The 23064-nt window shown below is 43.4% G+C and overlaps 2 protein-coding genes across 6 annotated transcripts in view; one reads left to right on the forward strand and one right to left on the reverse strand.

Annotated features, from left to right (window-relative positions):
- irf10 (interferon regulatory factor 10) lies at positions 1-7355 on the forward strand. 2 transcript variants are annotated; one of them, XM_086114393.1, is made up of 9 exons: positions 1-345; positions 2904-3099; positions 3178-3254; positions 3578-3629; positions 4544-4645; positions 4719-5105; positions 5265-5383; positions 6667-6812; positions 6920-7355. In XM_086114393.1, exons 1-8 carry the CDS (start codon positions 160-162, stop codon positions 6799-6801), a joined length of 1254 nt encoding a protein of 417 aa, XP_085970519.1. In that variant the 5' UTR covers positions 1-159; the 3' UTR covers positions 6802-6812; positions 6920-7355. The 2 variants fall into 2 exon arrangements, with proteins under 2 accessions (XP_085970519.1, XP_085970511.1); XM_086114385.1 differs by having other exon boundaries at positions 6667-7355.
- Positions 7348-23064, reverse strand: part of LOC147210659 (uncharacterized) — a 21396-nt gene continuing 5679 nt past the window's right edge. Inside the window, exons 2-4 of one of the 4 annotated variants that reach the window (XR_015101262.1) lie at positions 9661-11324; positions 8499-9043; positions 7348-8367 (exon numbers count right to left, since the gene is read on the reverse strand). Coding sequence is in view for 3 of the 4 variants with exons in the window: in XM_086114360.1 (XP_085970486.1) it covers positions 8579-9043; positions 9661-11148 (1953 nt within the window). In the remaining variant the exon portion in view is untranslated. Of the gene's footprint in view, positions 9044-9660; positions 15726-15835; positions 16579-23064 lie in introns of those variants that run through there. The other 3 variants (XM_086114360.1, XM_086114350.1, XM_086114370.1) reach the window with 3 other exon arrangements.

The following is a 23064-nucleotide window of genomic DNA, read 5'->3' on the forward strand; positions in this document are numbered from 1 at the left end:
CGCGCGCCAAACTTTCGCTTTCGGTTCCCAAAGACCTCGTGCAGTGCTGTACTTTACACGTGCCCCGGGCCTCTCTCATTACTTTTTTAGCGGTCAACTTGGACTTGAGTTGCAATACGGTTTTGCCAGGGGGTCGATTGGTTAGGACGAGCCCGTGTGATGAGTGTGATGAAGATGCAGGAAGGGCCCAGGACGCACTTGAAAGAGTGGCTCATAGCGCAGGTGGAGAGCGGCGCCTATGAGGGTCTTTGTTGGGAGGACCGGGACAAAACCATGTTCAGGATTCCTTGGAAGCACGCATCCAAGAAGGACTACAAGCAGACGGACGATGCTGCACTTTTCAAGGTGATCTGTCAGCGACTTTCACATTCTGATTTGATCTATTTATATATAAACACATAACACGGGGTAGGACTAAATAAGTTTTTTACTTCTTCCTACTCCCTTGAACATAATAATTGTGTTGAATGATGACTGATTCTCTTTCCTTTTTTCTATTTTACTTACCTTACTTTCTGTCAAATTATTACTGTATATGTATTATGTTCAATACAAAAAAAGGAAACGGAAAAAAAAGGATTTGCTGTATAAGTACCGCAGGGACAAACGCTCGTTTTTCTTCCCTTTTGATTGAGTGATAATCGAAATTTACAGAATTATCTTAGAATCATATTATCATTATTATTGTACATCAACAGCAGGAACTATAAATAACTTTGAAAGTACATGTAAATGTCTTGAACATTTTGAAATATTTCACACTTATTTGCAAGAAGTCGGCCCGGTAGTGCAGTGGTTAGCACGTCGACTTCACAGTGCAGAGGTACCGGCTTCAATTCCAGCTCCGGCCTCCCTGTGTGGAGTTTGCATGTTCTCCCCGGGCCTGCGTGGGTTTTCTCCGGGTGCTCCGGTTTGCTCCCACGTTCCAAAAAAATGCATGGCAGTCTGATTGAGCACACTAAATTGTCCATAGGTGTGTGTGTGAGTGTGCATGGTTGTTCGTCTCTGTGTGCCCTGCGATTGGCTGGCAACCGGTTCAGGGTGTCCCTGTTAGAGGAATCTATGAGCAAAATTGTATCATGTTTAAAGTTTCATTTAATTTGGGCACATCGAAGCGTTTGGGTGCGTATCCAGCACCCCCAAATGCCTGCACACAAAGGCGCCGGCCGTCTGGCCGGGGGACTGTTGAAGTCCACAATTAGCACGTCAATACAGGTGGACAACCACAGGGGAGAAGGCGACACTCGGTCACAAAAGGGGAATGAATAATTCGGGAACAGCGGTTGAGCAACAAAAGACGAGTTGAGAACACCCGTCGCGCCCAGAGGACATTGACCATCCGCAAAGTCTACAACATGCTAATTCGATGTAGACCAGCCAGAAAAGGCGCCAATGTACTGGTGGTTCAAGTTGGAAAAACAGGTAACCAATCACTACCGAGGAGCCGGACCGGGGGTGCGGCATGCAAATATCGGGGGCAGTGTTTTTCTTGTATTTTGCATATGTTACAATAAAATGTCGAACTCGCGGTGGCGGGACTGAGAGTGTGATCGCGGAGCAACTAACCGTCGTTCGCTCTCAGAGATCCGCTTCCGCCGATATTGAAGACAATTTTCCTGTGTGCCGAGTCATTTCTTTAACTTTGTCCGAGAAAATCTCTGACAGTCCCCCGCCTACTGCCCCAAGACAGCTAGGATAGGCTCCAGCACCCCCGCGACCCTAGTGAGGATTAAGCGGTTCGGAAAATGGATGATGGATATTTGCAATAATAATAATAATAATAATAATAATAATAATAATAATAATAATAATATATAATGTTCGGCCTGGTGGTCGAGTGGTTAGCGCGCCGACCTCACAGTGCAGAGGTGCAGGGTCCGATTCCAACTCCGGCCTCCCTGTATGGAGTTTGCATGTTCTTCCCGTGCCTGCTTAGATTTTCCATAGGCACTCCGGTTTCCTCCCACATTTCAAAAAACATGCATGGCAGGCAGATTGAACACTCTAAATTAACCCTCGGTGTGAGTATGAGCGCGGATGGTTGTTTGTTGATGTGTGCCCTGCAATTAACTGGCAACCGGTTCAGGGTGTGCCCTACCTACTGCCCGGAGACAGCTGGGATAGGCTCCAGCACCAATGCAACCCTTGTGAGGATAAAGCGGATCGGAAAATGCATGGATGGATGGATAAAAAGATTTATAATTGTCTATAAATACCACAAAATGGCACTAAAAGACTAGTTTTGTCAAAATGACACTACACAACTCACTTCACCATAGTTACTTCCTCAACACTAACATGGTGCCAAAACAATATGAGAATAAACCAATGATGAATGTACATGTTGGGTTCGCTGTAATAATCAATAACCATACAAAGGAAATTAAGTCATGTAAATCTGGCATTCCATTTTCTTGGTCCAAGACCTTCTTGGTCGAAATCAGTCCACATGTTTAGTTTCAAAGGAAGTCCATTGAGTTTTTTGAAGCCCTGATAACGTCAATTTGTGCCTGCAATTGGTTGATCAAATTTTTACCTGGCACTCCTGCAATGGCAAATCAAAACAATGTAGTTCAAGCTCTAGAGATCTACTGGAATCAGAAAATAAAAATCATTGTCTCTGGCAAGTCATTTAATTGACTTCTAGAGAGAGTTTCACATTGCACCGGGCGGCATGGCTCAGTGGTAGAGTGGGAGTCTCCCAACCCGGAGGTCGGTGGGTTTGATCCCTAGCCATTGTGACTTTGTCGAAATTTCCTTGAGGATGATCCTGAACCCCCAGTTGCTCCTGATGGTGCGCCATCAGTAGGTAAATGAGAAAAGTACCAAAGGTAGAAAATATGTTTTCTATCAAGACCCCAACTTAAGTAATTTAATGTGCAAATGAATGTTTGTGTGCTCAGGCCTGGACCTTGCACAAGGGCAAACACAGGGAGGGACGAGACAAGGACAACCCCACTTTGTGGAAGACTCGTTTGCGCTGCGCACTGAACAAGAGCACAGATTTCCAAGTTGTCCATGAGCTGAGCCAGCTGGACAGCTCTGAGCCTTATAAAGTTTATCGCATCCAGCGAGGAGACGGAAAGGCTTGCCGAGCTGGTAAGGAGAATATTTTGAATCGCAGTGTTTTAAATCCTACCTGACTTCATGAGGAGCACATCCTTATTGTTTATTCAGAGTCTACGCCGACAAAGGACCACCTGATCAGCCAAGTTAAGACATCGCCAAGGAGCCCCGATTTCCAAGACAAACAGGTTAGTCTTGGTGAAAACAACAACAACTCACACAAAATGAATTGCACAAAAATGGCAGCGATCCCTGTACTTGGTCACCAAAAACATTTTCCAATATTGAAAGAAGAACCCTATTTGGAATGATGGGCAATGATGTGGCAGGGGCAATTCAATCAGGTATCATTTTTGGTCAGACAAACAAGAAGAAGAAAAAAAAGATATGAATAGATTATTGAGTGTAATTATTGACATACTGTCACGTGCTCCTTGTTGTTGCTCTGATGGAGAGATATTAATGGATTTAACTGTTTGAACCTGGATCTTGTTGTTTTGTTGTCAAAAAGGAATCATTTCAAGCTCACGAAGAAGAGCCAGAAGAAGTCCAAAGCCAACCCCGTAAGAGCTTAACTTTTCAACCCACACCTAGCTACACAAACATGCACACAGCTACGACATTTGAGTTGTTCATTAATAGGTGAACATTCCAACTCACCAGAATATGTCCCTCACAAGAGAATGTTGGTTAGGCCACCATTTACAAAAAAAATCCAGTTGGCATGTTTCAAACCGGTCTTTGAAAGTGCAAGTACGTGCATGTGTGTGCGCATATGTGAAAGTGAAAGTTTGACTCTGCTGTCGGCAGCGAGGTCGGCATTACAAATTCAAATCTGTTCTTGATTTACTCATACCAATTCACAACATCAGCGGATTTTTCAAATATAAGAGACACACATATTAAGAGGTCAGACTAAGCAGGCGTTTGTTCACTGGGGTTATAGTGTGTGGAGTGCCAAAGACACCACACACGTACGCACGCACACATGCACACACACACAAGATACTGTATGTCCACCACATATTGGCCCCCAAACCAGATGTCTGTTGTAGTCACGGGACTGACCTATGATTGGCAGTACAACTTCACAGGGCAGAAGAAGAGAGAAGTTGTCGAACTTTGAAGAAGCTCGAATAATTGTTAGCTTATCTGAAAAGAGGAAATGATCAAATTGTACTCATTTGGTGAGAAAATTATTTCTTAATAACAAACAATGTATCTTTGTCCATCTATCTATGCCAGCAACTTATACTGACAGAAAGAACAAATAAATCATATTCTATTAGATGGCAAAAGGTATGAAATTGACATTTGTATCTTCTTTTTGTGACAACTTTGTTTGGTGGTGTGCTGTGCGATTTTTCAAACTTAAAAAATGTGCCATGGCTCATTAAGGTTGGGAATCACTGGGCTAGATCAAGAGAGCTACGCAGTTCAGACAAAGTGCTGACGCTTTATTTCCACTCTACCCTAGGTGATTTAATGATGAAACAAAAGTATTCTGAGCTGACAGGGAAAACAAGTCACTCTCAGCACTCTGCTTTAATGGCTTGCACCGCTCTAAATACCATATCAGGTAAGGGGGGGGGGGGTGAGGTGGGGGGAATCCCGCACATATCACTGAACAGCCGGCTAATTTTCAATCACAGATTTTCGAATGCAGGTGACACTGTTGTATCAGGGCCAAAGCGTGGCGAAGTGTACCACCAAGAGTCCCGACGGGTGCTTCATCCTGCAGGGTCGTGTCCCTTTAGGAAGCGAGCGTATATACGGACGTTGCACCACGGAACGGCTCAACTTCCCTTCCCCAAATCGCAAACACATGCCGTCATGCACGGTGGACGCAATAACCCGACTTCTCTGCCATCTGGAAAGCGGTGTACTCTTATGGGCTGCTCCTGATGGGGTGTTCATCAAGCGGTTCTGCCAGGGCAGAGTGTACTGGAGTGGCCCCCTGGCACCCCACACTGACAGGCCAAACAAACTGGAACGGGAGAAGACCTTCAAATTGCTGGACACGTCAACATTTCTTCACAGTGAGTGACCATGTCTTTTTTTGTTGTTGTTGTTGTGAGTTTAAAACATTTGTTGAACACCATTGACAAAACATGAGCCATTGTAAATTACATTTTTTTAACATAAATTGTTGAATTGCAGTATATGAGAAATCAAAAGCTCCAAAAAAATGTCCACAGATCTTCAGAGCTGTTTACAAGGAAAAGGAGCGCCACCCAATTGTACAATTGAACTGTGCTTTGGGGAGGAGTACCCAGACCCAACAATCCCTAAAACCAAGAAGCTTGTCATGGTACAGGTGGGTCAAAACTCTGAGGTCATGATTTGACTAATTATTGAAGAAATCTTTTCCCATTCACCTCTGTATTGTACGGGCCCCTAAGGTGGCAAATATTGCAAGATGAAGCTAAGAGTCTTTTTTAAATCTTTTTTTTTTTTTTCAAGGGAGCATTTTTTAAAGTATGCATTTATGTACTTTCCAGTCATCTTCTAAATGAAAGCAATGAAGATGGAGCGTTTTCATTCGTTGAGTTTGATTGAATTTTACTTTGAAATGGGCTGTAAATAAAAATACTTCAAATCCGTGATTGATTTTAAGCACAGTTTCCAAATAAGTGAAAGACATTTGAAGTGTACTGTCGTCTCTCAAACAGCCAAGCATTAGGCGACAGTAGCCAACCTGACCCGGAAGTGCATAAACGCGCATTAAAATCTTCAATGTCACCTTAGGGCAGGGGTGGGCAATTATTTTCCCGGGGGGGCCAAATGAGAAGCAGAAAATATTGTGGAGGGCCGGGCCAAAAGTTAGAAATAGAAATAGAAAATAAAGAAGATAGCACAATGTCTTTGTATGCCAGTAATAATGTAACATTCTCCTCCATCGGTGAACCGGTGCTGACTTGACTCAGCACCGGTTCTCCTCAAGGATGTGTACTGAGCCCCCTGTTGTTCACGCTCTACACATTTGACTGCTCTCCGACTCTTATTAGCGGTCCAGTTTGCGGAAAGTTTTTAACATGATAACAATCAAACCATTCTAGGAAATGTTCATTTACTCGAGCCACAAGCAATTCACTCTGAGCATGGAAATTGCCAGAATCGGACTGAGTAAGAATCGCTTCCTTGTTTTTCAAAGTCTCGTAGATTTGAGTCTTTCCGACTCCAGGCGTCTCCTGAATGTTTCGTACTTTGTTACCCACTTTGTTTAATCAGATACATATCACTTTCCCTTCAATGGTCATTACTCTCTCCCTCTTTCTTCGTCTTCCCCTCCCTCCCCGTGCTCTGCAACTTGAAGTAACTGCGCCACCTAGTGTTGAAATACCTGTCATTACAAGTCCAAACGAATTGAATGCAATCAAACCTTAATTGTGCACCAATCTTCGGCGGGCCGGATTAAAAAGACCAACGGGCCAGATCCGGCTTGCGGGCCGTAGTTTGCCCACCCCTGCCTTAGGGGCTCCGTAGTATTCCACTTGCAGACAGCATTTGCATTCAGACAGATGCTGACTCGAAGTCAGTTGTAGTACCCGGCAAGCACCAGTAGAGTGTGGTGCAACACTAACCATCTGCCCTGCCCAGGTGGTACCCGCGTTTGCAGTGGAACTGCTGCAGAAGCTCCGCTTGGAGGAGATGAAGGAAAAGCCGGACAGTTCTGTCACTAGTCAAGGGGAAGAAGATCAGAAAGTCAACCATCCTGCAGTGGGGACAACATAAGCCAGCAAAAGGTTTATTTCTCCTTTCACTATCATGCAAGCAAGACTTTGCCACCAAAGATTTTTTTGTTCAGGGAAATAACTTTGATATGGTATTTTCAATGTACATCTTTTTTCAGCACAGTGAAGCCTGTCAACTTATTGCTTTCATATTCAACCAAAGTGTTGACAATGATGTGGGGAAACCTTTTCGCCATGCATATTCCAAATGCAACTGCAGAAAGGGAAATTATGATGATAAACACAACAGGAAATCAGAAACTCCTCACTTGAAAGTCCAAATGTGTGAGATAAATTCAGCGTTTGCATGAGGTGACTCACCTTCCTAGTAGAAACCCTCTGCACGTTCATCACTGTGTCCGTCGCTTGTCATCAAAGCATTTCGAAACCCGAACAAGTCGAGGGCACTGCATTGTGTTTGACTGCCAGTTGTACTTCATTGCCTTTCGCTCAAACAGTATATTTTTGAAAGCTAACGAAAGTTTTGAAACAGTTGTTTTTGCAGATTTGAGGAAATGCTTGGAATAAATCACAAGTGCTGATGAAATCTAAGAAGCTTTTTTTCCCATTTATTTCGAGCGAACATCATATAACAGATACACAATTTTAAAAAATATACATTTTGTAGCTATGGCATTGAGAAGGAATAATTAACAGGGATGGTTTAGTCACAAAAACTAAAGTGAAAGAGTGTGCTGAATCAGAGGAGATACCCGTATCAGAGTTTAAAATACTTTCATCATTTTCCCTGCTTTCAGACATACTGCATACAGTACGTAACAATGACATGGATATCCACAAAGCATCATGTTCCAACGTGTTATTAGCACCATTACTCTCTCGTCTCACTGCACTCTTTCCACTATTCAGCTTTTAATGGAAAAAAAAAACAGTGTGTAGACTATGGTACACATCTGTCCATGTGGGCACGATTGTCTCATACGCAGTTTTCATTAGTGTTCTCCCACCTCTTCTCAGAGATCATGTTAAGAACATATTGGAGAGTAATGCCTTGACAAACAACTCGTTGAAGGTGATAAGATCTGAAGAAGGCAAAGAGTTGTTCACGCTCTTACATTCATCTTGCCTGCCCAGACCAACGCGGACACAATGGTTGAGAAGCAAGAAAAAGTCGAACACAACGTATCTGGACAAAGTTGCATTAAGTCTGTTTAGCATACTCACTGCACACATGTAAGATAACTTTTTTTGTTCATACATACAGTACATACACACACGCACGCACGCACGCACACACACACACACACACACACACACACACACACACACACACACACATATATATATATATATATATATATATATATATGTATATGTATATATATATATATATATATATATATATATATATGTATGAATAGCGCTTACTTTCATAACACTGATTGAAGAATTGATACCCTGCAGGACAACACTGTCGGTAAATATGTGTGTGGGACGACCGTTACATAAACAGAGTGAACACAGACGAGTGCTTGATTGTCTCACTAATGTCTTCAGTGTGTCTGCAAGGAGCCACCCAGACATCTTTCAGTGGCTGCTCCTTTCACTGCCAAGGAAAGGAGAACAAAAGAGGGGAGTAGAAGAGGGAAGGGGGGTGGGGGCCACAGGTAGACATATTTAAGCCTGAGGGCGGCAGTGTGAACACCCGTAATTTTTGATTGTTCTTTTTTTCCATACCTGCAACCCTAGTGGGAGCAACAGAGACATGGCGCGTATACATGTGCTTACTGTTGGTGAACGTGTGCATGTGCAAGTTTCTACTGCCACTTCATCAGCTTGGAGCCTTGAGGTAAATCCAGGAGGCTTTCATCAGTACCTGCCGAGGGAAGGACATCAGGGGCCGACCAGCGCCTTTTCCGAGAACGCCCGAGCTCCCGTGTCTGAGGTTTTGCAGCCGGGATGTGCGGAGCCCCGGTAGGAGGCGAGTGCTGGGGGAGAGGGGGAGGAGGAGGAGGAGGAGGTGGCATTTCCGCCCTGTGTGAGCTGTCCGAGCCTCCTGCTGCAGCCCTGGGAAGATGTTCTGTGCGTTGGACCTTGCAGGAGGAACGCACAAGTGTCCTGTGGAGTTGCTTGGGTGCTGGAGTGAGAGCAAGGCAGACATCCCCCTCTGTAAGCTGGCGGCAGGGAAGGCCATAGAGTTGAGTTGTTCTCCGAGGGCAGCAAGAAGACCAGCCTTGGTCCTGGACGAAGAACGGATACTCCACCAAGACCTTCAGGAACTCCTTAGAAAAAAGCGAATGTGTTTTTTTTTATTTTTATGTAAGAGTGACCACTCAAGGATGGCATAAAGCTGCTGATCAAGAAACCAAAATGAAGTGCAAGAACTCATTTTGGATTTTTTTTCACAAAAATCAACTCAATCAAAATGTTAATATTATCAAGGTACTATGTTTGTCCTGTATGCCATTCAAAATCTGCAAAAAATATATATTAGGCCTAGTCACGTTGTAATATAGGGGAGTGTTAAGACCCAGTGTAAGCTCAGCTAAGAGATGTCTGCCATCTAGTGGTGATGTTTCAACTAAAAATTACAACCGACTATTGCATATTTGTAATTCGGCAATTGCATATTTGCAAAAATTTTCCCCCCACCATTTTTTCATATTTGGGATTTATCCCATTTTTTCCGGGATTTTTCTTCACTGAGTCCCCCGTCTTTCCAGGGAAACGTGGGCATTTTTTGTTTTATCACCGTTCTGAAGGAGTTCGTGGTTTTACTTGCCCATCCCTGCAATAAAGGATTTCAGGTGAACAGGGGAATCTTGATTGGGAGGGCTAAAGCACGAGCCTACAAAGCCAACCTCATTTGTGCAAGTCTGTTTTTGATGAGATTGCTTACCTGAGTGTTGCGGTCTGTGAGGTGGACCTGCAGTTGGCTGACACCCTGCGCACTGCTGGGCGAAATGAGCAACACCGTGCAGGTGCTGAGATGGAGCTCTGGTGATGTATCAGCACTCCTCAAGAAGTCCTCTGTCTGCAGCTCCTCCACCTGTTTCAACTGCCCGCTGGCCAGCTCAATGAGCGACCCCTTGGTGAAGTGAGGTAGGAGCGCAGGGGGTGGTGGGCGAGGTGCAGGGGGTGAGGTGTGAACATGATCCCTGTTATATTTCAGGTGCTTCTCTTTGTCTTTATCTCGCTCCCTGTTCCTATGCAGAGCCTGTTCTCTGTTTTTGTCTTGGTCTCTGTCATGGTCCTTTTGGGACCCGTCATGGCTGTTCAGTAGACCCTGTGGTGAGTTGGGGGAGTTCCTTGGACACTGCTTCTTTAGGCCAGGCTCTGCTTGCAAGTTATACAGTGGTGTTCCTGAGGGGCTGTATGGTGGGTAGGACTGGGAGGTCTGAGGGCTGGACTGGCAGACAGATCCCAAAGAGTAGTAGAGGTGAGCTTCAGCTGCTGGGGCCCCCGCTGCGTCGGGTAATCTCTCTCTACCTGCCCTGGGGTCTTGTCCCAGCGGATGGGGGCTGGTGGGTATTCTTTGCCGATGTCTGTCCTGCAGTGAGGAATGTGGCTCGTGGCCCTCCTGAGCCTGATACTCTGAAAAAATTGGGCCCCCGGACTGAGTATGAGGTGTCAGATCGTCCTGCTGTCTCCGGCCACCATTAGTATGAGAGCTTTGTGGACTCAGGTCCAATCTAGTTCTGATACTATCATGTCCGTAATCACCTGGGAGCAAATGCCTAGAGGCAGAGGCAGTCCTGCTGCCCGGCCCATCTAGTCCATTGGGCCTCTTGCCCAGGTATCTGTTCCTGGCTTCAACTAAACTTGGCTCTTGAGGGTAGAGAGGGGTATGGCCAAACAGGTAGGACGGGGAGAAGAGAGAGGAGCTGTAATCTCGCCGGCTACTGTTAATATAAGACCACGTCTCTCTCGAATCAGCTGGGAATGGAGTCTTAAACGAGCAAGTGGAGGATGGGGAGGAAAGGGGCCCTTCAGCTCGGAGCCACCTGGAGTGGTGAGGCAGTGGTGTTGAGAGGGGATCATCTCTCCATGCAGGAGACGCGGAACCCCTCCTTTCCACAACATGCCCTTGAAAGAGCGGAAGGGACACAGAGGAAGTGTAGCTCAAGGGCCATGGCAGGGGCAGTGGTGCTGGTGCAGGTAGGGCTGGAGGGGTGTGTAGGAAATTAGGGTTTGGGCTAGCAAGAGCTCGCTGCCTTTCCACGACCTCTCTGCTGCTCTCCCCTCGCCCTGCGTGAGTCCTACTCCGAAATGGCACAGGGGGCTTAAATTCATCGGGCGGCGGAAGGTAGCGTTCGGACGACCCTTGCCGAGACTCCCTCTTCTTGGGAGGGAGGCACTCTTTGCTGCGGTCAGGGCTGGGATTCATGGGTGGGCTCCAGCGGCGGTGGGTGCCCCCCAGCGGCGGTGGGTGCCCCCTACGTGTGGGCGTAGGCTAGGTCACATGGGCCTCGCGGGAGAATGGAGGGGACGCACAGAGGGGAAGGCTGTGGCACAGCATCACTGTTTGATCACTGTGGATTTTGCAGGGTTGAGGACACTCACCTGCAGAGGACGACATGGGTGAGATAGGTAGAGAACACTGCAGGCCGCTCGAATAGCCAAAAATTGTGCTGAAGTATGATTTTGGAATAATCTGACTCCAGTAAAAATGAAAAGTTATCCTCCAATTGCTGATTTGAATGAGCAGTCTGTGGAAAAACTACTTGAGTAGTGAGTAACTGGTGAAAACTTCACGATTTATTGTTTTTTTTTTGTTTATGAAGATCAAATGAACAAAAATATAAGATAGATATGTGAAAATTCAGATTAAAAAACAGTGTTGAATTTACTGCAATTTTACTTCATCAAGTGGCTGCACAAAATAAAATCTTTTGGCTCCTGATCCGTTTTTTAAGTCGACGTGTAGTCTACCTAAAAATGGATGTGGAGCTTGATGATTTTATTTTGATAGTCTACTTAAAAAAACGAACATGGGTCCAGAAGATTTGATTTCGTACAGCCGCTTGATGAAGTAAAATGGAGTAAATTGAACCAAAAGATTTGTCAGTGTATTTTTTCGCAGTCAGTCAGGTAAACAGATGGTACTGATGTGTCTCTCCTGAGTTAAGAGCACGCTATTTCCTCTGTTGTTTCTGTCATGCTTCGTTTCATGTAATAAGTCACTTTCCCAGCTTTGCCGGTGGGAGGGGCAGCAGAGGCTTCATGTGCGCTCATAAGACTGCCCAGCTCCGTTTGATCGACGAAATGGAGTAAAATTTCACTCACGGTTACGTTGCTTTGCTGAAAGACATTCACGTGACAGTGCCCGAGGCAGAAGTCTCTCTGACTAACCAAAACAAATACATCGCACAAGTAATAAGGGATAAAATCAAAAGAAGCTTTTGGAACGTAGCTCACTGTAACAGAGTCATAGCGGTAAAAAGTAGCTTGCATTAAAACTACTCGCACAAGTACAATTAATCCCAAATTATTCTTTAATACAGTAAATACATCACATTGCTACAAACCTTGGGAGGTCTATAGGGGTGTTCGCACGGCACACATTTGCAACGGTGCTGCACCGACGTATTTTGTTGCGATATATCTTACACCGGTGTAAATTTTGTGGAGCGTTCACACGTAAAAAGCTGCTTACTAAAGAGAAGCGTGTTAACCCCGGTGCAGCCCCACTTGCGTTCACACGGCAGTTTCTGCGGCTGTGCAATACCATAGTAATAATACGGAAATAAAACATGCGCATTCGTAAAGTGTACTTCCTTTTCCCCGCCTTGTTTGTCACATATCGAAAAACCATGATTTATACTTCTCTGGACAAATCAACGCTGTGGTCTATCAGACATCGTAAAAAGATGAAAGAAGAGAGAAAGGAAAAATGACGGAAGTACAACAGAGCACGAAAGCAACGCATTCAATACCCCTATGTAATCAACTCTTCTCATGCGTAGCGATTCTACCCCTGTAGCGTTCACACGTCCCATTTTATATCGGTGCTGCCTCGTAAACGAGCATTTACTCCGGAGTAAATTTTTTAACAGTTTTAAATTTGCTCCGGTTTAAGCTGTTTTCAGGGGCTAAGCCGGTGTAACTTTGTACGTGTGAATGCTCTCGGGGGGCAGCCTTGGTGCTACACCGGAGTAAAAGTTGCCGCGTGAACACCCCTTTAAATCGTGGATATGCGAAGATGGGCTTCCTGTCAGATGTCGCCAAATTTAAAAAGGTCAGAACTCTTAGTTTTGATAGTCATGGCTAATTAGTCATCACCTGAGTGCAGTGTGGTGGGACTGAAACTATCCAACTTACTCATTTCATTCAAACACATCACTCCCACATGTAGGCTAAAAATACTCCTGAAAGCTAATGAAGCAGGTGCATTCCTGCATGCACGTACAAACACACGCACACACACACGCACACGCACGCACACACACACACACACACACACACACACACACACACACACACACACACACACACACACACACACACACACACACACACAGCTGGAGTTTTCATTATTCTTTTCATTTATCTTTATTTTGGTTGCAATATGGAGATGTGTTTTGATATTATTGCCATGAACCACCCCGACGACACCCGCTGGCAGACTCGGGAAGTGTACTACAGGCAACCCACCACGCTCCCAAAATTCACCCCTGCGGCTCTTCGCTTTCACACACAGACAGCAACAGACACACAACTACTCCCACAGCCAGCAGCGCTTGCTCCCCCAGTGACAGTCAAAGATGGTCACCACCCACCCAAAAGCTGACAGAGACAGCACCAGTTGTTGTGAATAGTGAGGAGCTGTGTATGCCAACTAAATATTTGTCAAAAGAGGCGACTGTGTGACTGCATGCCATGTTGCTCGGGATATGGGAGAATGTGTGTGTTTATTTGTTTCATTTTTCGTTAGCTTCCTCCAATGTGTCTCAGACTTCGCCGTCTTTTTTCATTCAGCGAAAAGTGCGGGGGAGCTCCGCTAATTCTCTTCCACCCGGCCGTCCCCCGAAACGAAACGCATCAAAATGAGCCCGTTCCTTGCCATCTTGTCATCCCAGCTGTTACCCCCACCCCCACAGAGAGAACGCCACGCTGCCTCTTGGCCCCACACTCACCCGACAACAACCTACAGTACCGCCGTCTCACCATCTACCATACTGTCACCATGGCAACTGCGTCTGCTCGCGCATCTTGTCGGTTAGAGAGGTGAGATAGGGATACTCCACAGAACGGCGGGTAAACTGTTGCTCAACAAGTTACGAGGTCCAAAAACAGATGACGTTTTGGAGACAACGAAGCTGTTTATGCATCTGAGTGGAAAGCTGAAAAGTTGGCAGTTTGCTCTGGGTGTGAGATGCTGTGTCTCACATGGGCGCACACATTTTCTGCCAAAGTAATATTAACAAAGAATTTTATGCCATAACTCCATTGTACACTCTAAGATGTTTTCACAGTCCCTCGAAATGTCTTATAAACCAAAAATAATGAGAAGAAAATATCCTTTCAGAAGCAAAAATCTAGAATATCACTTAAACATTTTTCATTTTTAATTCGGTGGCCCATGAAGGCATTTTAAAATTTTGGCCTTTGTGGTAAAAATTTGGGATTTTTAATGCCGCTTTCTTTTCCAGACTGATACCAGTATGAGTACATTGTTCACTGTTTGAGGAGGGACTCACCATTGCCAAATATCAGCCTCGCACAATTGACATTACCTTAGAATAAGGCCGGTCTTGGCATTCGCCCATCCCTACTAAAAATAATGGATAAAGTCGAGAATCATATGTATCTGACATATGACAGAGCTCAATGCCATGCAATCAAATATATGTCAGTGCGTAGTTCCCGCATTTTGAATGTTAATGTGAGTGGTTTTCTGTATCTATACACTTAGAATGCCTATCAAGTGTTTGGAAACACCCTTTCATTCAGTATTTTTTCATTATTAAAAAAAAAAAAATTGAATTGTAAATGAATACTTAAGTCATCGACATTCTGAAGAATTCTTGATTTGTTTAATTATAAAATGTTTTATAATTAGATTCTTCAAAGTAGGCACCTTTTGCCCAGATAAGAGCTTTGCACATCTTGGTATTTTCTCAGTCAGTTTTATGATGTGAATGAGGCTTCATGAACTGGAATGACTTTTATTCACAACTGTGCATTATCAAGAGTTAATCACGTAGAATTTCTTGACTGTGTCATGTGTTTGAGACCATTTGAATTTACCAAAATTTGAATTTAAATCTACCAAACGCTTTAGAACATGTTTGGACATGAAGGAAAAAAAGACAAAACAACACTACCATGTTTGAAAATGTACCCCGGAATGCTAAACCGTTAAATTGAATGAATATTAACCATCTATAATTTTCTTTGAAAGTATTCTTTTGTACATTTGAAGCACTTTCAGGTTCACCCGCATTCCTTAAACTAACTAACTCACTCTAACTAAACTATTAATCTGCATTTTTTTTCTCCAGAAACGAATATCGTTGTCCTTTTCATAACCCCATTAAAAAAAAAAAAAACATGTTTCAGCAAATAAACCTGTTGGAACCCTGCCAACCAGTATGAGAAAACAAAGAAGGAGTATTGTGCATGTGGAGGAGTTTGCTGTGAAATGTCTTCTGAAAGAAGACTCCTACACTGTGCACACATGTATATAGAGCTGCTCTTTCGGTGCCGTCATTTTGCTGTGGGAGTGTTAAACTATACCAAACCTCGCTGATCATAGCAATGTGAGGCACTCTTTCACATCACACTTTGATTTCTTTGGTAAACATCAGTGCAATTCATCTCTTTTTTTTCTTTTTTAAAATTTGGATAAATATTGCTTAATTGGAAGAAATATGTCTGGATACAATTTGCAGTCTAATCTGAGAATATTTTAGATTGAGGATTAAAGATTTGTATTCAATGGCGCCACATCATCCCGCCTTTTTGGCACAAAAGCATGCCTCTGTGCGGCTGTCAATCAGCTGTCCTTGGTGAGCGCAAACTTGATGTGGGCGCAGGGAGCCGGCTGGATGGAGCTATGACGAGAGACTGACCTTAGTGCAAGCTGAGCAGATATCCCAGCGTAGCGTGCCATTCATATCCCAAACGTCCCGTGGGTTCAACCCACTCTTCAGGTCCTTACTCTGCCACACTGACACTTGTCAACATCTGTAGCAGCAACACACACAACAACACACCCAGTGTGTTGCTGTGTGTGAAATGATATAGTCGAGCCAGCAAAATCAAGGGAAATAACTGAGAGCCCTATTCGTCTCTGCTGTGTGTCATGTGTGTGTGCGCGCGTGTGTGTGTGTGTGCGTGCGCATGCGGGTGTGTTTTTGTGTGTGCAAACGACTGAGGAAATGAGTAATATCTAGCAGTGAGAAACATGTCTGCTATGCCGAGCCACACAGGCAGACCAGTTGCTACTGCCGCCCACTTGCTTTAATCACTCTGAGGGATACAAACACACACAAATACACACAGGCAGACACAAACAGCCGAGGACTCTGCACTTAATACTGCATGTCCACAATGTCGGGTACATTTACTGCATCCAACCATTTTCGAGGCTCGTGATTCAAAACCATCACCCTATGAGAGGTCATCTCTAAATCCATTCATTACTTTTGTACACCGATCTGATTTATTAGGGATGTGCGTCTCCATCACTGAAGCTGATATGATATGTATCTCAACACACTGCAACCGCATGATACATTCACAGTGTGTCAGGCTATTCAGATACAATACAATAAGATACAAGTCACTCCAATTATGATAGAAAACAGTCCAACCCAATATAATTATGCCAAAATATGTGATTCATTCCAAATGAAGTGAAATACACACTGTACAGCACAAAGAGCTTTCTTTTAATTTTGTATTTCATCATGTCATGGTAGCTTTGAGTAATTGAGATGTTCACCAGGAATTGGGCCCGGGCCAGACCCAGTCCCACGAGCACAGTCTCATGACTTCTAATATCCAATAAGGTTTATTCAAAAAGAAAGTAATCAATGTTCTGTTTGAAATGATGCAAGACAATCAAATCAGCTGTACCACGTTTGTACCATGTGCAGCTCTACGTGATGTGTACTTTTCGGTGATCATCTCCCTATCACAAAGGTTGATTAGCAAACCTCTTTCGAAGCAGTGTCATACCGAATGAGGCTAAGAGGCCTCTCTGAAATTTTGGAGAAAGGAGTTTCGCAGTCCAAAGCAAAGAAACAACAAGTCTTTAACCACAAAACAATCAACAATCTGCTTGACAGATTCATTTTCACCCATGTAATTGTATTCAATGTTCAGCATTCGATGAAGGCGTGGCGATTATTTTGATTGATCTTGAAATTTTGGTTATCAACATGATCATTCATTGATTTCAAAACTTTACTAATTCAACTACCAAAACTAAATTTGACATATACTTGAACAATACTTAAAAAAGGGGTGTCAAACTCATTTTTGTCGAGGGGCAACATCGTCGTTTTCTTTGGAAGGCCATTATGGCTGTGAAAGCAAATAAAATGTAAGATTGTCTCACACACACATACACACAACAAAACTGGTGAAAGCATCAATAAAAACTGTTCAAATATGACATTTATTTTAAAAGGATATTGGAAACAAAAAAGGCTTGAAATATCTCAAGATTTTTAAAAGTCAAGAGAATTTGCAATTCTGGTATTTTAGCAAAAAACATGAAGTCAATTTGCAAATTTGGCTTTGTGGGCCACATAAAATTATGTGATGGGCCATATCTGGCCCCCAGGCCTTGAATTTAACACCCCTGACTTAAAAGAGCAGCCAGAAAATAAATGATCAACAATTTAAACTTGATTGGATGAAATTAATTGCAATACAAATTGCTTCAGACAACAAAGTGTATGCAGAAAAGTGGTGAAGATTGCACGACTGTCTGTGTCCTATGTGTTGTGTTATTTTTGTTATTTTGACTTCAAAATGGCGCCGCGTGAGTGGCTGCCTTTCCAGCAGCTCCTATATTTTGTTGTTCTACTTCTTCCTTTCATAACTTTGCTGCTGTGAATCTGGAATTTCTCCATTGCGAGACTAATAAAGGTTTTCCTATCTTATCTTATACAGTACAACAAATAACTGTTGTGCACATCTTGGCCTCTAAGGAGCAGTCTGGTAACCCATCACATCTAATGCTAATTTTTCTGAGCCCGTCTCTTTGGTGTTTTGCAGCTGTAGATGAAAAATTTATCACTTAGCACAGCTTGTCCGTCTTTCTCCCAGTCCTCCCTTCAGGAATCGCAACAAAATTAGTGGCTGGCGATCAGCCACTCATTTGAACTAGTTGCAGATCTCATCTTATCTTATCTTATCTTACCTTACGTTCAAGTCAAATCAAGTACAACTTAATTGTCAAATGTGCTGTATGTGCAACATACAACACAGAAAAACATTGCACCAATTAAATCAAGAGGAACTCTTTGATGAGACGCCGCAATGGACTTTGTTTGTCGTTGTGTGTCATCCTACACACTTTTTCCTTTCTCTGCTGCTCGTGACTCAAAAAGAACCACAAAACTTGACAGTCATAACGCAAATACACGTTTGCTCTTTCTCTGAAGCTTTTCATTGAAATTTGTATCCTTTGTCCTCCACAAATTGCCTCTTTTGACGCATTTAGTTTGGCACGATGAACACGCCAACGGGAGTGCCGCGGGAGAGCTTTCAATGATTTTTCTCTCTGACTGAGTCAAGACAAGTGCATTGACATGGCTGCTGTGGCTCATTAAAATTAAACTCAATTGGTGACAGCTGTGTAGTTCATTGAATGCTCAAAGTCAGAAACAATCAGGTAAGGACAATAAACCCAACAGTGAAAATGGATAATTAAACTCAAAACAGCGAAGCTTGTGAAATCATTTTGGAGAAGGACACATTCATCATATATTAGTCGTGTGAATTTAACACAGCAAAGAAATGTACGCTATCGTGATCCAATGCAACATGCAGACAGTTAAAGTGCATTCGAACAGCGTGGAATGACAGTCGAGTAGCACTGGAAACATCTCAGCTCCTAAGGCCAATATGATACGTTTTCACTATTGGGTGGCAACCGTCTCGTCTGACATTTATGGTGAGCATTACTTTTATTTTTCTGACTGATTGCTGCTTGAAGCTAACGTACCATGAGTCTGTGTGGGCTGCCCATAGGTGTCTGCGCTGCTATTTATTGTGTTCATTGTGTGGGTTTGTTGCTGTACATTTTAGTGTTTAATGGAGTGAGCCTTTTTCCTTTAACCCAGTAAGGCAAATGTTCACTCATTTTTAATTAAATGCTTGCAATAGGTTCCAAAAAAAGCTGGATCAGAGGCTTGATAACCACTGTGTTACGTCACCTTTTCTTTGAACTACACTCAATAAGCATTTGGAAACTCGGAAAAGACACTAATTGTTGAGGCTTGGTAAGTGGCATTCTTTGTCCTTCTTGCTTGATGTACAGCTTCAGTTGCACAACAGTCTGTGGTCTCCATTGTTGTATTTTGTGCCTGACAATGAGCCACACAATTTCAATAGAAGGCAGGACTGGACGGCTAGCAGGTCAGTCAAGTACTGGACTGTATTCCCACTCTTTTACTACAAAGCCAGGCTGTTGTAACATGCAGAATGTGGCTCGGTATTGCTCAAAAACGCAGGGACATCCTGAAAAAGGCGTTATTTGGAAGACGGACGGCAGAATATGTTGCTCCAAAACCCGCATGTACATTTTTGCATTAATGGTGCCTTTTGGCTAATGGCGTAAGTTACTCATGCCACACATAAACTTTTTTAATTAGCAATGCTGGAGGACAAATGTTTCATTGGGTCATGGTTTAATAAATTTGTCAAGCACTCTATACTATAAAATAGTAGATAACCTTCAATGAGCACCGCTTTTCCTCTTTCACTCTGACTGTGCGTCAATTCTATGCCAGTCAGTGGAAATATGATTAGTCATTTGATTGATGGTGTGTTCTATTTAATTTGACTGATGAATTTAATTATTCCATGTGTTGGTTAAAAATGATGCAGAGGACGATTTTATCTTTCCCATTAAACACTCACCCTGTTCATCACTACATGCCTTTTTTTTTTTTTATATACAAGTTTATCCAAAAATAAATGGTCACACAAGCAGCAGGTGTTGAGCAAAGCAGCCTGCAAGAGGCAAAACACCTTGCACCCTGCTTCCGACAAGCATTACTAACATGACTACTACATCTGCTACACGGTGAATGTAGCCCAGTGGTTCTCAAACTTTTTCCTCCAAGTACCACCTCAAAAAGTACTTTGGTTTCCATCATAACAAGCAGCATTAACACACAGTGATGTTTTTGGCCTTTTTCCACCTTTACCAACATTAAATACCTCAAAACGGTACTTATGAAATTGACTGTTTCTGAAAAGTAAAAACTGAACTATACATGAAAAAAATTCAAATTAAGTGCTGTATGGGGTGAAGCAAAAGTTTAAATGGGCTGTATGCTTTGTGCTTTGATTTAGATTTAAATTGTTGTACATTTTATTCATAGTTTTTAGAGACTAATTTTTGTACAACATTATTAGTATTTTAAATTCCAGTTTCTGGTCAGAATATGCGCTCAGTGCTTTGCACATAATTTTTAAAGTTGAACACTTGTGCTATGCACATATTTTGTATCGGTTATATGGACCAATAGGTGTTGAATTTGAGAGGATCGGAGGCTTAGTTAAAAGAAAAAGATGTTCAAAACCTTTTAACTTCCTTTCCGTTTTTTGTCCAATGAGTTTGCAGCTCAGAATTATGTCTGGAAAGGGTCACACGACGCTAGAGGCTATCCCAGCTGACTGCAGGCAAAAGGCAGACTACACCCAATACTAGTAATCAGTCACTCACAGGCCATCTTGTACATTGAGTGATATAGGCCAATTATAAAGGTGCCGTTGCCTCCAGGGGGAGCCACAGAATCGGGGAGGAGGGGGTTGACATACACTCACAGCGGCGCAGCCCTTCCTCTCACAGTCCACTAGTTCCTACTTATCTGCCAAACTACTAGCATCGGGTTGAACCAGCCTCCCAAGAGAGTTACACCACGCTCCGCACAGGATTTATGCCGGTCATGAAAAGAGAGCCTTTAAAGTCAAGTCAAACTGTTTCTACTGGAAGGAAAGAAGAGTGGAGTGACTTCAAATGAATTTTAATACTGAATTCAAGACGCAAGGAGGAGCAAGGTGAAGTCATTTGAAATCGGTGTTCCAGCCTGCAGTATAAAGTGTAACACGCCAAGTCAGAGCTGACAGCAAACCGGTTGTAAACAAATTCAGCTAAAGAGTACACAGTGGGACAAAGAGGCTTTGTAGAAGTACCGCTGCAATGGAACAAGTTCTGCAGGACTGAATGATCCGCACCAGCCCAAAGAGGCAGCCAGTCAGACACTGTTTTATGATCAACAGACTGGTTAACTATCAGAGATTGTTTTGAGTCGCTGGATAAGTTGCCCGTACGGGGCAGAGCAGTAGCTTGCATGGAATGCATTACAGCAGGCCCAGAGTGGCCCATCTGGAGCACAGTGAGAATTCCGGGTTGTGAAAGCCAAAGGCCGCTATTTTGGCCCAGGGTTGGAATAGAATAGAAGAGAATCAAAAAGAAGCGTCCCCGTTCGGCAATTTTGGATGCAACACAATCAAACGGAAAAAAAAACAAAACAATAAAATAGTCAAGTTTCATGAATACATGGAAAGCAAGAACACATTATGTCATCATGGTACATGAAGCGCAATCTCATATCTGATTTCAGAGCTTAACAGCTGCTGCTACAAACAATCTCAGGTATCTATTGGACTTTGCCTTCCTAGAAAAGATCCATCTCCTTCCTGATGGCAGTTGCCGAAACTCTGTAAAAGAGGATGCTGCGGGTCTGCCAGGATGGCCTTGCCCCCCCCGTATACATCTAACCTGGTAAACCTGGCTGAGATCAATAAGATTGACCCCAGTGATCCTGCGGCACTGCTTAACCACACCTCCCAGCCTGTTTTTATGAGATTGCCCAACCAACACCTTGTTGCAAATGTGAGTAAAAATTCAACATATGACAAATAGAACATTTTCATAAGTAAGCTGTCAACATGAAAAGTCCTCAGCTTCCTCAAATAAAACAATCTCTGGTTGGCCCTCTTTCACATTTGATCTGTGTTGGCCTCAAAAGTCAGCTTGGTGTCCGGAATAGTTCCTAAACATTTAATTTGGGTGACTGTTTCTACTAGTTGGTAGCTTTCGGTGGATTTCAACAGAAATCAAACTGCACGCCTTAAGTCTTGGCGACATTACATTGGAAGAATAACTCCCTGAGCACACCACTCGGTAAAATAATTCAAGACAGGACCAGGGCCCATCTCATGGTCATGTAATAGACTGAGGATGGCTGAATCATCAGCATACTTTATTATAGATGATGACTCAAATGTGCAACGACGGCAATTAGTATAAAATATAAATAACAACGGTGACAACCCTGTGGGTGATCCTGCAGCATACTCTGTAGACTTAGACAAGGTGCTATTTACACAAACTCTTGGTGGCCTCCTTGTCAGCCGCCCGACCAACCAAGCAAGAATGCTGTCAAAAATATCAGCTAGGTCAGAGAGGCTGCTAGCATGAATACGGGGTTGTGTAGAATTGAATGCTGATGAAGAATCAATAAAAGATGCCAGCGCATGTGTTTTTGGAGCCTCCAGATGTGTAACAACCATGTCTGTCAACTCTTTGGCTGCCTGATATGGGAATTGGTTGTTGCTTTGGATCACCAGAGCAACTTGTATTTGTTTGCCAGTAATGATAGAAAATGAAATGAAGACTTAATTAAAACAATGCCGTTCCATTTCTTCTGTCAGCTTATATAAATTCTGAAAGAGGGGGTTGCCGCATAAAGTCACAAAAGTTGACTTACTCCTGCGCAATTGATTCTATTGCTCTCTTGCTCGTCCTGTATCAGAAAATCTGAACCCATTTGAGGACATGCAAAGGATCTCTTGTGATGGACTCCTGACGCAGCAGAAATTTGTTGTTGAATGAAACAGCGGGAAATGAAAGCAGAGGGACAAGATAAACTTGACCCATTCTTCCACAGGAAGCCCAGCCTGTAGCCGGCTCAAGCACAATGAGGATGGGCTTACGGCTCAAGAGTTACTATAAACACATTAACACACGCACACACACACGTTAATCTGCATGTGTCCAGGGACAGAAGCAAGACGACTGAGTCATGTAGCTAGGTCAAAATTCCGCTTT

This window comes from Hippocampus guttulatus, chromosome 1 (genome assembly GCF_054856545.1).
Source record: "Hippocampus guttulatus isolate MCC_2025c chromosome 1, RoL_Hgut_1.0, whole genome shotgun sequence".
NCBI lineage: Eukaryota > Metazoa > Chordata > Actinopteri > Syngnathiformes > Syngnathidae > Hippocampus > Hippocampus guttulatus.

What these genes read in the sequence shown, in the direction of transcription:
- irf10 (XM_086114385.1), top strand. Translation starts at nt 160, where the DNA reads ATGAGTGTGATGAAGATGCAGGAAGGGCCCAGGACGCACTTGAAAGAG. An exon ending in CCGATTTCCAAGACAAACAG is followed by an intron (nt 3,255 to 3,577) that starts GTTAGTCTTGGT and finishes GTTGTCAAAAAG; the next exon opens with GAATCATTTCAAGCTCACGA. An exon ending in CACGTCAACATTTCTTCACA is followed by an intron (nt 5,106 to 5,264) that starts GTGAGTGACCAT and finishes AAATGTCCACAG; the next exon opens with ATCTTCAGAGCTGTTTACAA.